Here is a 13,805-nt window from a genome sequence, read left to right as displayed (position 1 = left end):
GATGATCATGGGACACTACTACATTGCATGTCACTATTATTTTTGTAGGGCATTTGACTCTGAAGCCTGTGCTTGCAACTACTTACCAGCTACCTGTCATTCTCCTATATTCCTAATTTTTTATTATTCCTTTGACCCCAGAAAGCCCCCAAGTACATGGTAGATATGAAATCTACCCCCCACAAAGTATGCAGACAAGTGAAGTTAGTTGGCCTTCCAATTTTCTTAAAACAATACTCTTTCCACCCACCACTCACCTCCCTTCTTCCCTCATTCCTTAAAAAAGAAATTGTTACGTCATTGTATTTTCTCACCCAGAAAAGTCTTTTTAAGTACCAGCCACCCTCATTTCAACACCCTGGGATCCTAGGAGTGCCGGAGAGAGGTGTGGTGAGGAGAGCGAATATATCAAAGTGAAGAATCAGTGTCTTGTGAGCTCATTAGCACCCAGGCACAGAGAAGGAAACTGCTATTTTTATCAAATGCACCTTCATTTAAATAAATTTCCGGGTAACTTGATAGAAAAAGAGTTCCTTTGGAAATATGTGTTCCTTTTAATAAGGACTGGTTATCTTATGTGCCCTTTCTAGCCTAGCTTTATCCCCAGATACGTAATTTATAAGTTTTTACACTGGTTTCTTTATGAAGTCTCCATCTCAGGCACTTGGGTTCTAGCCCAGGCATAAGCCTGACAGGAGACATATAAAAGCTTGGTGGTTGTGTGGAGTGCCACCTCTGTGCCCAGGAGATGGGGCTTCATCCCTTCCTTGTGATTCACCAGCTGGCTTTTGATCACTTAGTGTGGGTTCCAACCATATGATTCCTTTAGCCAAGGCTGCTTCATGACCCAATGCATGAGCTGGCCTTCAGGATTTAATTATATGCATTTGTTTTCTCACAACTGTGCCATCCTTTTATGGATACTCCAGGATGCTTCCCTGACCTGGTTACGCATTATGCTCATTCTCAACCCTTGGACCAAGAATTTTGTCTCAATCTCAGGAGTCACAGCCTCCCAGAGTCTCAGTGTTGACATCTTGTATTTAGAGGGTTAGGTCCCATTACACACACACACTTACTGATTGTTTTCAATAACCAACAAAAATAAATTTAAAAATATTTTTTCCTTCACCTTTCCTCCCAAAACAAATTTGAGGAGACTTTCTGTGTCTTCCTGTCTCATAAGCTAGTTTTGCCAGAATCTCAGAAATTACCTGCTTCTTGAACTTTCTCATTAATGACCAACATCTACTAACATTCTCACAGTCACTTTTTGAAAATTTGGCAGAACATAGCAACAAACGTTAAGTGCCTACTCTGTAATCCAGTTATCCTGAAGAAGCAATCCAGGAAGCGTACAAAGATGTTAACCTCACTATTGTGCATGACAGTGACAACTGGTAACAATCCAAATATCCAAAATTAGGGAATTGTTCAAGTAGATTGTGGTACCACCATATTATGGAACATATATCCACTAATCAAAAACATGTTGTAAAGGTATTTTTGATGTGGAAAATACTGACCATCTATTTCCAAGTGGAAAAATGTCTACAAGATAGTATGGACACTGTGATGTTACCTTTAGGAACCCCGCATCCATGGTCCTGTGTGTACCCATCTCTCTTGCTACTGAATAGAAGTCTTACACAGGTGTACACGAAAGGACAGACACAGGTAACAATGATTCTCTTTGAGTGACAGAAATTTTGTTTTGCTTCTCTCTGCCCTGAATGTGCATTACTTTTGTAATTAGGGGAAATAAGTGCTGGGGTTTTTTGAAAAGAAAAAGTGCTGCTTTTTATTTCCTCTCTCATCTCTGGAATCACAGAAAATAGCTAAGGGGAAGATCCCATGTCAGACCTGGCTACCTTGCCAGGATGCTCATTTCAGCTTCCTCTGGCCTGCAGTCCAGGTGAAAGACTGTTCTAATTGCCCTGAACAAATTGCAGTTCCCAAGGGACCAAGACCGACCTCCTTCCCTAAAGACTGGACTGCCACATTTCCTTGCAACCTCTTTGGAAGTATAGGAAACCACTTTCTGAGAATATATTCATTTCCCTCCTTACATTTCTAGATATCTCTCTTGACAATCTAAAGCTTAGCATTTGATTAGTCAAGATGGAAAGTACATCAGATTATAAGTCAGAGAACAGGGTTCTGTCTCACCTGTGTTAAAACGAACAGTGGTTTTGGACAAGCCACCAAAACTGAAGCTCTGAGGTTCTGCTCCTTTAAGGAAAAGCAAGTACCACCCATTCTGTACTCTGCCCACTCCATAAGCAGGGGTTGCCGAGACCAAATAAGACAGTACACAGGGAAGAGGTGAGAAAAAGCATCTACTCAAATGTTTACTATCACTATCATGATTGTTAAAATGGTCATTATTATCACTATTACAGCTCTTGTAACTGAAGAAACCAGTAGCTGATATTATCATTTGACTTTAGTTTCTGGAAAGGGAGAAAAAATACCCCTATGTCCAGGTCACAAAGTTAACTTTGGCCTATAGCAACAATTGAGGTTATATGCTTACATTTTTATGAAAGAAAAGATTGACTCTTGGCATCAGATGCATGTAGTCTGCTTGCTTCTCTAAAGGAAGGCTCTGGAACTCTATTGCTCATGCTCTTTTCCATCTGTGATTGGCTCTCTCACACCTCTGCCTTTTTCCTTGTAAAGAAAGACCAGCCCCAAGCTGCTTCCTTTGGTTTTCTCTGACATGTCTTCTGTATCTTTAGTGCCAGCTCAGAGCTGAGCATGTATAAATACTGCATTCAGTATATATGTGCGAAAATAATAAATGAATTTTCTGAGTTCCTTTTAGGCAAAGCATAGTGATGGAAAAAATGGGGCAGGGAGAGAAGCTTCTAAACAACACTGGAAAACACTCGCCAATGAGCGTGCAGGGCAGGTCAGCCATGGGCTCCTGGAAGAGAGAGAAACCTGCAGAGAAGCTGCACTCAGGATGGGTAAGAGTCAGAGGTATTCTTCATGGCCTAAGGGAGTCTGAGCTCCATCTGTAACCCCCCCATACTGACCAGGGGTTCTGGAAGATATGTTCAAGAACATGGTTTCTCAGAGTAGGGAGTGTGGAGATGCCCAAGGTGCTCCCAGAGATAGACGTTTACCCACATACACAACTGGGGAAAAAGGCCATAGATCTGTGGCCTTGAGTTAATCCTCTGACCTGGATCAAGCCCAGGAATATGGTGCCTCAGAGCTGGATGGGCCATATGCTTAACCAAGACAAGATCTCTTTCTCTCCAACACTGTTGCCAACTCATGATTCTCATGACCTGTGCTGGGAGAGATATGGGCTAGGAGTCAGAGGAGCTCTGACTTTGCAAATCATTGCTAGCAACCTTTGTCCACCCAGGCTATCCTTTCCTGACAACTTGACAAGCTACTTTCTTAATCCCACCCTGCCTCAACTTCCATCTAACCTGGAGCTCTTTATTCAGGCATACTCTCTGGATCTAAGTTGTATCTACAAAATGAAGAAGTGAATGGAATGACCTTTCCCATCCCACCTCAAGGTCATTTACTTAATCAATAGACATTTATGAAGCCTTGTTCTGTCTGGACCAGGAACTGCAGAAACAATGGTGACTATGATGTGGCAATGCCTTGGAAAACCTCACAGTCTCATGTTGCACAAAGACATGCCAAGAAAAGAACATTTGGTGGGGAGGAGGGGGAGGAGAAATGTCCCAGTGAAAGATGTACTGAGAGAAAAGTAGCAGACCATGACACCAGGTTTCCTGAGACCTTATCCAGCAGAGCTTTCTTGATAGTAATGTCATGAAGTGTTAAAACTTGGCTTCAACAACACACTGCATGAGCTGAAGTCTAGACGTAGCCATGGACTAGCTGTATCCCCTAGGCAAGTTGATTTAACATCTACATATTTTGGTTTCCTCATCTAAAAAATGGAGGTAATCATACGTAGCACTCTTCTTTCAGGGTTGTTGTGAGGGTTAAGGAGGAAGTGTTTAACATGTATTTGCTATTATTGAGATCATGAAGAGAAATCTTTAGACCATTCAGATTTCGTATAAAAAAACCTTCAGGAATTTTTTCTTTTATTATATTTGGGGAAATAGAAAATACGGAGGGAAGGAAATAGAAAATTAATCAAAAAGGAAACAAAAAGGTTTTTTGGAGGAAGCATTCATTTGCAAAAAGCTTGGTCCCTACCTGGAGACAGGTACAAGAGATAAAATTTCCCCAGATCAAATGTCTCAGAGGTATCGAAATTCACCAATTCTATATTTAGGTGCCCATATGTTCCCATTGGCCAGAATTGCCCACAAATACAGACATTTCAGTGCACAGAGCAGCAATTTTCAAAAAGATTTCCCTTTCAGGAGAGGGAGATGCTACAAAGCTTAATCTGTTCTAAGTGATTCTGAAATATTGTATCAATTCACAGCAGAAAGCTCATTGTGGTGAATAAACATGAGGATTCTGCTCAGTGTCTGGGATTTAGCTGACTAACTCCCACTAATGTTAATGGAGCCATGCTGCCAAATCCCCAACCTTCACCCTGGATATTTGCTCCAATCCTTTACTGTTGAGATTGAAATGTGTTTTCCAAATCAAGGCTGATCCTGAGATGGAATTGCAGCTTGGTCAGAAAGGGACAGTAGGGCTGATGCCTGGGGACCTAAAAGTACTCAAAACGATGGCATTAAGAGGCTTTGCTGAAAGGTGTGTCTTCACATTTCTCCCCAATTCAGTGCAGCTTCCTTTGCCCGGTGTACAATGTGGTCCACTCCACTCAACTTCCAAACTCACTTGCCACCACTTCTCTCTGTGAAGTCCAGGCAAAACAAAATCCCCCAGTTCTCCGCTATGTCCCAGACTTCTCTGCTGGAGGTGAATGTTTATGTTGGTCCCCACTTCCTTCTTTATTCTTCAAGGAGACCCATCTCAATACCACCTCGATGGTGACATTTTTCTAGACCTGCTCCCCGCTTTCAACCCACACACATACACACACTGGATGTGATGGTTCCTTCCTTAGATCTCAGAATACCTTGAGCCTTGAACATGGCGCTTCACATTCTGCCTTATGAACTTGTCTTATTTCCCTCAGATAGACTGTAGGCCCTGTGAGGCATTACCCTTATCTTTAAATTTCCTTTAACCCCTAGTCTAAGCCCTTGCACACCATCAGTGCCCAAGAAAGCAGTGAATTGAATTGAATGACTTTCTATTGCATGATGTTTTGGGGGACTGGACCTTTCAGGCAAGGGGTTGGGTGTTGGGGAGCTGGGGTGTAGTTATAGATGATAGGTCTTTTATTTATTAAGTTAAATAAACATGTTTTAGAGAGCATCCTAGTCTTTGGAGTCAGAGAGAAGAACTGATCCATTCCTCATAACTAGTTTGCCCCAGCTGACAGACACTTGGAACACTGGCCTGGGTGAACCAAGGATCTGATTCACAACAGCAAGTTGTGCATTGGTATTTGGCGCCAGTGTCCTCTCAGACACCTCTCTATACACTCATTTGGCTTACAGCCCCAAGACCCAAAGCTGACAAGAGCCACTGAACACACTTTAGCCACAATACTCATTTGGGCTGGGTTCCACCAGGTCTTCTTGAGCTAACACACCATCCGTCTGGTGTGTGACAATCTCCTAAATGAACATAATCTTTGAGTAGTCATAAAGCTGGCTCGTCATGCCTGATTGAGTATCAGAGGCCTGGCTGGGTTGGGATGGATAATTTACTCTTTGTCTGCTCTGATTTTCATTGCTTCTATGGAACCTGCAGGAGGTCTGGAAGTATGAAAAGCAAAGGATGGTCTGTGCTCACCATTTCTGCTTTCTCACTTCCCACTCACTCACTCACCAAGTCTAGTGAATGGTTTCAAGGACTTTAGCTATTTGGTATTTAGCTATTTTATCTAGCTGAATGTGTATTAAAGTTGCATACTCAGAACAGGCCTTCTTCCTTGAGATTCCACCTCCCTGAACTTTATGAAACCACTTTGCAACTTGCCTTTGCAACTTGCCCTTTCACCCCCCAAACTGAGCTTCTCCTCCTCCATCCACTCCAGGCTCTGTCCTTGGTCAGCCTCTCTCACCGCCAGGGCCACTGCTTCTACTCCTAAAGTCTGAGAATTTTTGGTAGCCTTCCATCTAGAGCATCTCATCACTAACCTTGCACGTGGCGTAAGCAAGGGCAGCTCTGTTGTGAGAACCTCACACTTCCCTTCTGGCCCTTTCCCAATTTCTCCTCCAAATATCTGATTGTCATAATTTTATGCTAATGTCTCTGAATCCCTAGTCCTCCACCCTGACTACACATTCGATCCCCTAGAAATTGGAAAATAAAATACAGATGCCCAGGCTACGGCATCAGAGATTCTAATTTAGGTTGTCTGGAGTGGGGCAAAGGCATTCATATTCTTTAAGTATTATTTTCCCATTATTACTGACATAAAATTTTATCTCTTTGTCTGAGAGGCAGCTTTGACAGCCTTTCTCAAGAGCTGAGACTTAGGTGTTATTATCTCCAGGGTTCCAGGCCCTGGAGCAGGAACTCAATGGCTGTGGATTGTCTTAAGTAAAGTAGCCACACAACTTGGTTTGCTCAGGACAGATCCAATTTACACCCATTGTTCTGGTATTCCATTCAATTAGCTATCTGCCCCTTTCATTCTCAAAGGTATCCCATTTTGTACAATAAATTATATAAGCCTCCCCCCTGCAACCATAAGGGTACTTAAGGTTTGAAAATACTTAGTATTATGGGCTAAATTGTGTCTTCCAGGTCAGAATGTGACTGTATTTAAAGATAGGACCTTTAAAGGGTGATTAAGTTAAAATGAGGTCATTAGGGTCTGCCCTAATTCAATCTGACTTGTGTCCTCATAAAGAAGAGGAGATTAAGACACACAGAGAGACACTAGGGGTGCACGTGTACAGAGGAATGACCACGTGAGGACACAGAGAGAAGGTGACCATCTGCAAAGCGAAGAGAGGTCTCAGAAGAAACTAATCCTGCCAACACCTTGATCTTGGACTTCTAGTTTCCAGAACTGTGAGAAGATAAATTCTTGTTGTTCAAGTCACCAAGTCCGTGATATTTTGTTATGGCAGCCTGAGCAGACTAATACACATGGTAAAATATAAAGTAAGTAAAACCAATATAAATATTGTTTCCTAAATATTCCAATCCTCCAGGACGAATGCTTACATCATTTTCCAAGAAACTCACTGTCTTGATCTTAAATCTTTCGGTTTCCTCAACCATTCAATAAAGGGTTTGACTTAATGTCTCCAAAGGATGCTTTTAGCATACGTATATTCTGGGTCTGTAAGACTGTTGCCAGATGGAAAACTGAGGCACCCATCTCTCTGGTAGTAGATAAGATAGTGATAATGAATGTCACATATGGTTACAGTGGGTTAGGCACGGTTCCCACCCTCAAGGAGCCACACAGTGATCTGGAAACATCTCATCTCCACGCAGCAAGGGACAGAATGACTTTTATGGAGGCTCAGTGCAGGTGCACTTAGCTAGCCTGGAGGAGAGTTTGGAATAAGTTTCTGTGTGAACAGACAGCCAAACTGATTTTTAGTGGGTGAAGAGGAACACACCCAGTGAAAGGAGGTAGTGGGACAGGTATTCCCTGCAGAAGAAACAGCATTTTAAAAAAAAGAAAGAGGGCTTCCCTGGTGGCGCAGTGGTTGGGAGTCTGCCTGCCGATGCAGGGGACGCAGGTTCGTGCCCCGGTCCGGGAGGATCCCACATGCTGCGGAGCGGCTGGGCCCGTGAGCCATGGCCGCTGAGTCTGTGCGTCTGGGGACTGTGCTGCACGACGGGAGAGGCCACAACAGTGAGAGGCCCGCGTACCGAAAAAAAAAAAAATAATAATAATAATAAATAAAAAATAAATTAAAAAAAGAAAGAAAAGCAGAGGTAAAAGAGAAACCATGTTCTTTCTGGTACTTTCTTCATTTCCCACACCCTTGATTTTAAATCCAGTTCTTTTCCTTTGCTCTCAGAGGTCAGTGAGTACAGCTATTATCCCTCATATTTTTTAACCCTTTAAATATTTGAGGACTTAAAAATGACAAATTCTGTACTTTAAGCTTTCTTTTCCCCGGGCTAAGTAATTTCAGTCTCTCCAGGCTATTCTTCAAGCTTTTAAACTCACAGTTCACATATTAGCACTCATCACCCCACCAACATGCATGTGCCCACACACACATTCACACACACACACACGCCCACACATTGTGCACACATGGGCCAAAAGGGCCTGTGGTTCGCCAAAAGGCTCTTACATTTAAGAGAATAGATTGGTGTTGTCCTATCAAAAGTACAGATTAAGGTCACATTCATCACATAGCTATGTGAACCATCAAATTATCAGTGTATTTCCTTCACTAAATAGAAAGCAAAAGAATCAAACTGACACACGTCAGTCATTCTGAGGGATGACTCTATATGCCGAGAAGAAGGTGTGTTCCCTGCTCCACTACCGACAAGCGAATTAATAATCTTACCATTTGAGGGTGTTTGGAAGCATCGAAGAGCTGAAATAGATCAGTCCCACTGATATGGGATGCATTTCTACCAGGAAATACTCGTTTCTCCAATCTCACATCACGGCATAAGTGCAACAACCCTTGTTTTCCACACAGCTTCCTACTTCTTTCACACCCAAGCGTAAGGTAAGAGCTCTCAAGCAACGCTCTTCCTCCATCTCTGGGAGGTGTCTTAAAACATCTTTAGCTCACCAGATACAAAACAGAGGAGGATCTGTTTCTTTATTCAAGAATAATCCTTTTCAACTGCCTGTTTATACTGCAGATGGAAACCTATAGATTGAAATAAACATATTTTCATTTTAAAATTGGCATCTGCACTGCAATAGTTAAAGGATGCAACAATTGTGTTTGAAAAGCAATCATCCAGAAAATTCCACATTGCTTTGCAATATTCAGACAAAGGACGCATTGGAATTAGAAGGTGAATAGTATTTAAGAACTGAGGAAGAGCACTGGTCTACTGAACTAATGGGACCGCATGTAGACAGAAAACGCCAAACATGCTAGTAAAATGTGTGGGTAAAATGTAATATCTTAGGACATATAAGCAAAGGATCAGTCTCCTTTGAAAGAACCCAATAAGAAATGCTTGATTAAGGGCTTGCCTGGTGGCGCAGTGGTTGAGAGTCCGCCTGCCGATGCAGGGGACACGGGTTCGTGCCCCGGTCCAGGAAGATCCCACATGCTGCGGAGCAGCTGGGCCCGTGAGCCATGGCCGCTGAGCCTGCACGTCCGGAGCCTGTGCTCCGCAACGGGAGAGGCCCTAACAGTGAGAGGCCCGCGTAGCACAAAAAAAAAAAAAAAAAAAAAAAAAAAAATGCTTGATTAAAAGTCTAGAATTGTGCTGTATGATACAGTAGCAACCAACCATATATGGCTATTGAAATTAATTAAAATTAAATAGAATTAGAAATTTAGTTCTTCAGTTGCACTAGCCACATTCTTAGAGCTAAACAATCATTGTCATACTGAGCAGCAAAGATAGTAGACATTACCATCATTACACAAAGTTGTATTGGACAGTGCGGTCTAGAAGGTTCTGTTTGACTATTGGGTTAGCATCATTTAAACATCAGGCCTTAAAGAGATGATAGGGAGCACAGCATGCTGCTGGATGTAACAACTGATAGCGTGAAAGTATGGTGGAAAGGGAAAAATAATTCCACTCCTGGAATAAACTAGTATGTTATAGCATTGATATTTTATTACAAGAAATATCCTTAGACAAGCAGAGAAATCTTGGACTAGAATGGAAAGGAGTTAGTAAATACTACTATTTGATTACCTCCTCACACACTTCTAAACATTCACAAAATGCACCAGCCTCTTCTCATCTGTTAGTGGCTGGACTTTATCAGTCATCCCTCAAATACTTTTCAACCGTCCTTCACTTCCTGCCCCCAAAGTTCTGTTTTTTTTTAAATATGTAACAAAACAGTTTAAACATATATTTAAGTAAATAGAATCCCAATCAAAATAGAAAATTGCAGACTCTTCCCATTAAAAAAAAAGGCAAGAACTTTATTTTAAACAAATCCTCAGTTGTGTGTTACACCACGTCCATATCTAAACCAAAAATCATAATAATGCAAAGGAAACAGAGGGCTTCATAAAAGCACATTAGCCAAATATTATTCTTGGCCAATGCTTTAACTAAATACACAGTGGATGTGAAAGGTACAGTATGGCACTTAAATAAATATGAGCAAAGAGAAGGAAACATATTCACAGTCCAAAGCAACAGGTTTTTGAACCTTTGGTATATATCTCAAATAAGCATCCGTAAACACGTGTTAGCCAAGAGTGTTTAGTTCCAGGTTTCTTAAGCCAGTGATTGTGTGTGTTTCAAAAACAGCTGATAAAATAATAAATCAGGATTGACATGGGCTGATTAAGGTCTCTGGTGTGAGCACACAGGTAAATTCAAACCATGGCAAAATGAAGTGCAGCTGTGTTGCACAACAAAACTATACAAGAAAATGAGTGAAATACACCAGTTAGAAATTCTGTGGCTCGGGTAGACACCCTTGATATTAACAACAACAACAGCAAATATATTTTTAATGCTGTCCAAAGTCCACAATCTGGAAGGCAGAAATATCCCAAAGCTCATAACCACATGCCTAACAGGGCAACAACCATCCCACAGGACTATTATAGTTGCATATTTCAATTCCCTCCCTCCCACCCAACACCCTGCCCCTAATAAACAGCACCAGTGCAGTTTGAGTTAGAAAACTGGAAATATTGAGACATTCCTAAGGTTTTCATAGTGACTAAGGGCCAGTCAGACGGGGCTGTAATGCAAACCTCTGCCATGGTCATTCTCCAAAAAGCACCCCCATGGAATTCCCTCTAGCTTGCAGATAAACCATATTAGGTCTACTGTAAGGCCAGATTGAGAAAAAAGCTGGCATGCTATCCTGGGTGGAGGGAGAGGGGCATGCTGATGGGGGAAGTACATGAAGGAGGCCTCAAGGATGTTTGTCCTGCAGCCCAGGATGGAAAGATGTGTTGAGATAGGTCACAAATTGTGTACCAACAAAATATTTGACTCATGCCATTCACCAGAATACAGAGCTTAGCAGAGCTAAGTCCTGCTTGGTAGCTGTGCAAGTCCACTATGATCAGGATCAAACTGGACCACAAAACAAAAGGACTCAAAGAAGTCCAGCTCATCCTTCTCATCACTCTATCCAACTGTCTCTGGAACCAGTGGTGTGACGTAATCGTTCTGCTTTCTCTCCTCTCCCATTGAGGCAAGATCTTCTCTTAACCAGCCTTATCCTACATCTCAGTGATGACAGCCACATAAATGAGGGCAGATAGAGACACTCTCCATAGCAGTCTGCCTTGGGGCTACCTGTCATCCCCCAGGCCTTTCCAGAACCTGCCCTTTCACACGTAGGCAGAGTCGCTGGACTGAGTCCTGCCAAAATTGGGAACACTGACCCGGGGCAGGTCCTTGTTGCGGATCTCATAGACTGACTTCCTCTTGGCCTGGGCCCCTCGCACGGCCAGCTTGATCTTGCGCCAGCCCAGGTGGTTGAGTTCAGCCAGGTTCAGCACAACACAGATGCCACTTACAGCAAACATGAACACTAGAAAGACAGTCTTCTCAGTAGGCCGGGACACGTAACATTCCACCTCCTTGATGCAGGGGTAGCGGTCACACTCATACAACCCTGGGACGCTGAAGCCATAGAGAAAGTATTGGCCCACCAGAAACCCAATCTCCAGGGCATTTCGGAACACCACTTGGATAATGTAGAAGCGGGAGATGCCTTCCTGCCTTCGGAGCTTGGATCGTGCTGCAGTACGCAACCCCGATGGGTGTGGAGTCAGCTCCTTAACCTCTAGACAATCTGGCTCCGTCTCCTTGCTTGTGTTCTCTGTGTTCTGCAGCACCCCATTGACAATGGCACTTTGAAACTTCTTGTCTTCTCGTTTGCCAACACCACTGCTCCCAACCCCATGTCCTCCAGCGCTCCCCATGGACTCAGGGGGATCTCTGTCCAGGGCTAGGAAGACAGTAGAGTAGCGGCGTTCTCGCTGCTTGGCAGACTGGTGCACAGAGTAAGTGATGAAGCAGAGACTTGGGGTACACACCATTATGATCTGGAAGACCCAGTAACGTATGTGGGAGATGGGGAAGGCGCGGTCATAGCAGGCCTGGTTACAGCCGGGCTGCAGGGTGTTGCACACAAACATGGTCTGCTCATCATCGTACACCGTCTCCCCAACAATGGCCACAATGAGGATGCGGAAGATCACCACCACAGTCAACAGGATCCTGAGCAGTGGGAAAAGGAGGGAGAGAGGTTCTCATGGGCTGAGTCACTGACTTAGGAAACCCCTATGCCTCCATTCCCAGCTCCGTCCTTGACTGGGGAGCTATCCATCCTTCGTGGTACTGAACTGGGAATCCAGCAAACCTTTTTGTCTCTTCCCTTTCTGTAGGATGTTGGTAGACTGGGAACACTTCATGCTACAGGGATCTCAAGCATGTGTATCTCCCTACACTGGACATGGTGTATTTGCAACAGATCGATTACATGGAATGTAGAGAGGCACAAAACACACCTTCACTCTGCATACGGCAAATGCACATGGAATAGCTGAACACAGAGAATACAAAGTCTACACACAGAATATGTATATAACTACTCCAAGAGGATATTTAGTTTATCCTCAGTATGAATATGGAACTTAAGCTTTATATAAACAGATAGCTATGACTATATATACACATATATACATGAATATATATAGTATTTATGTATGTAAATATATATATATATATATATACACATATAGAGAGACACAAAGTGTCAATTGGGTGTGTCGGTTTCTGGAACTGTAAGTTTTAACAGGCAAATCAGTTTAGCTTAATAAATGTTTGTTGGGAAAAGATACATCTGCTCTGAAGAGCAAATCCGTCTCCCCGTTTGCCCTTCTCTGTCCAAATACAATCCTGCCTTCTTTGTAGATTCTATTTAGGGAACCGGACGAAGATTGGTTCCGACGCCAGAGAGTGGGGGGACCACGACGGAGCCAATAACTCCTTTGCTAATGGGAGAAGAGTGAATCCCCTGGTGGTGCCTCATAGGGAAGGGACGAGGAGCTGCCGGAGGAGGAGGAGGGCATCACTGGGTATCAGGCAATCCCTCAATGCCGGGAACACAGGCGCATGGGCCAAGCATGATGGCAAGGGGTCAGAGGATGGTCTGAGGGCTGTCGGGGCTCGGTCTGGACGTTAGAAAGGACTCCCGGGGGCCGCCCGACGGGGCCGGCTGATGACCGGCTCGGCGCCCTTACCTCCCGATCATAGTGGAGTGCTGCTGCACCGCGGCTTCCAGCAGCCTCTCCAAGATGGTCCATTCCCCCATCGCTGTGCATCCGGAGGCAGCAGACAAAGACTGGGCAGTACCGGGCACGTCCCCGCTCCTGGCCACTCCCCGGGCCTCACCTCCCGACTGAGAGCGAATTGCCCCCCAATTAAAGAATCAAACAAAATTTTTTAAAAATCCACGATTCCCCTCTCCCATTTATTGTATTTTAAAGAGCGAAATGGGGAAGGAAACCCAAGCACGCCCAACTGATGGGCAGCTGGCGCGGTCCGGAGGTCGGGCACGAACCTCCAGCGCCGTCCGGGGGTCAGGTCTGGAGCCGGCGGATGCCCGGGCGAGGGGCGGGGCGGAGCGGGGGTGGCCGCGTGCAGGTCCTCGAGCT

At 43.9% G+C, this 13,805-nt stretch overlaps 1 protein-coding gene across 1 annotated transcript; it reads right to left on the bottom strand.

Annotated features, from left to right (window-relative positions):
* Positions 1-11,471: 11,471 nt before the first annotated feature.
* GJD2 (gap junction protein delta 2) lies at positions 11,472-13,462 on the bottom strand (the record flags this gene model as incomplete). Its single annotated transcript, XM_081227909.1, has 2 exons — positions 11,472-12,366; positions 13,392-13,462. 2 exons carry the CDS (start codon positions 13,460-13,462, stop codon positions 11,472-11,474), a joined length of 966 nt encoding a protein of 321 aa, XP_081084035.1.
* Positions 13,463-13,805: the final 343 nt, after the last annotated feature.

This window comes from Mesoplodon bidens, assembly GCF_964165515.1.
Source record: "Mesoplodon bidens genome assembly, chromosome: 3".
NCBI classification, from domain to species: domain Eukaryota; kingdom Metazoa; phylum Chordata; class Mammalia; order Artiodactyla; family Ziphiidae; genus Mesoplodon; species Mesoplodon bidens.
Note: the sequence above shows the minus strand (reverse complement) of the source record. Positions and strands in the feature narration are given on the sequence as shown.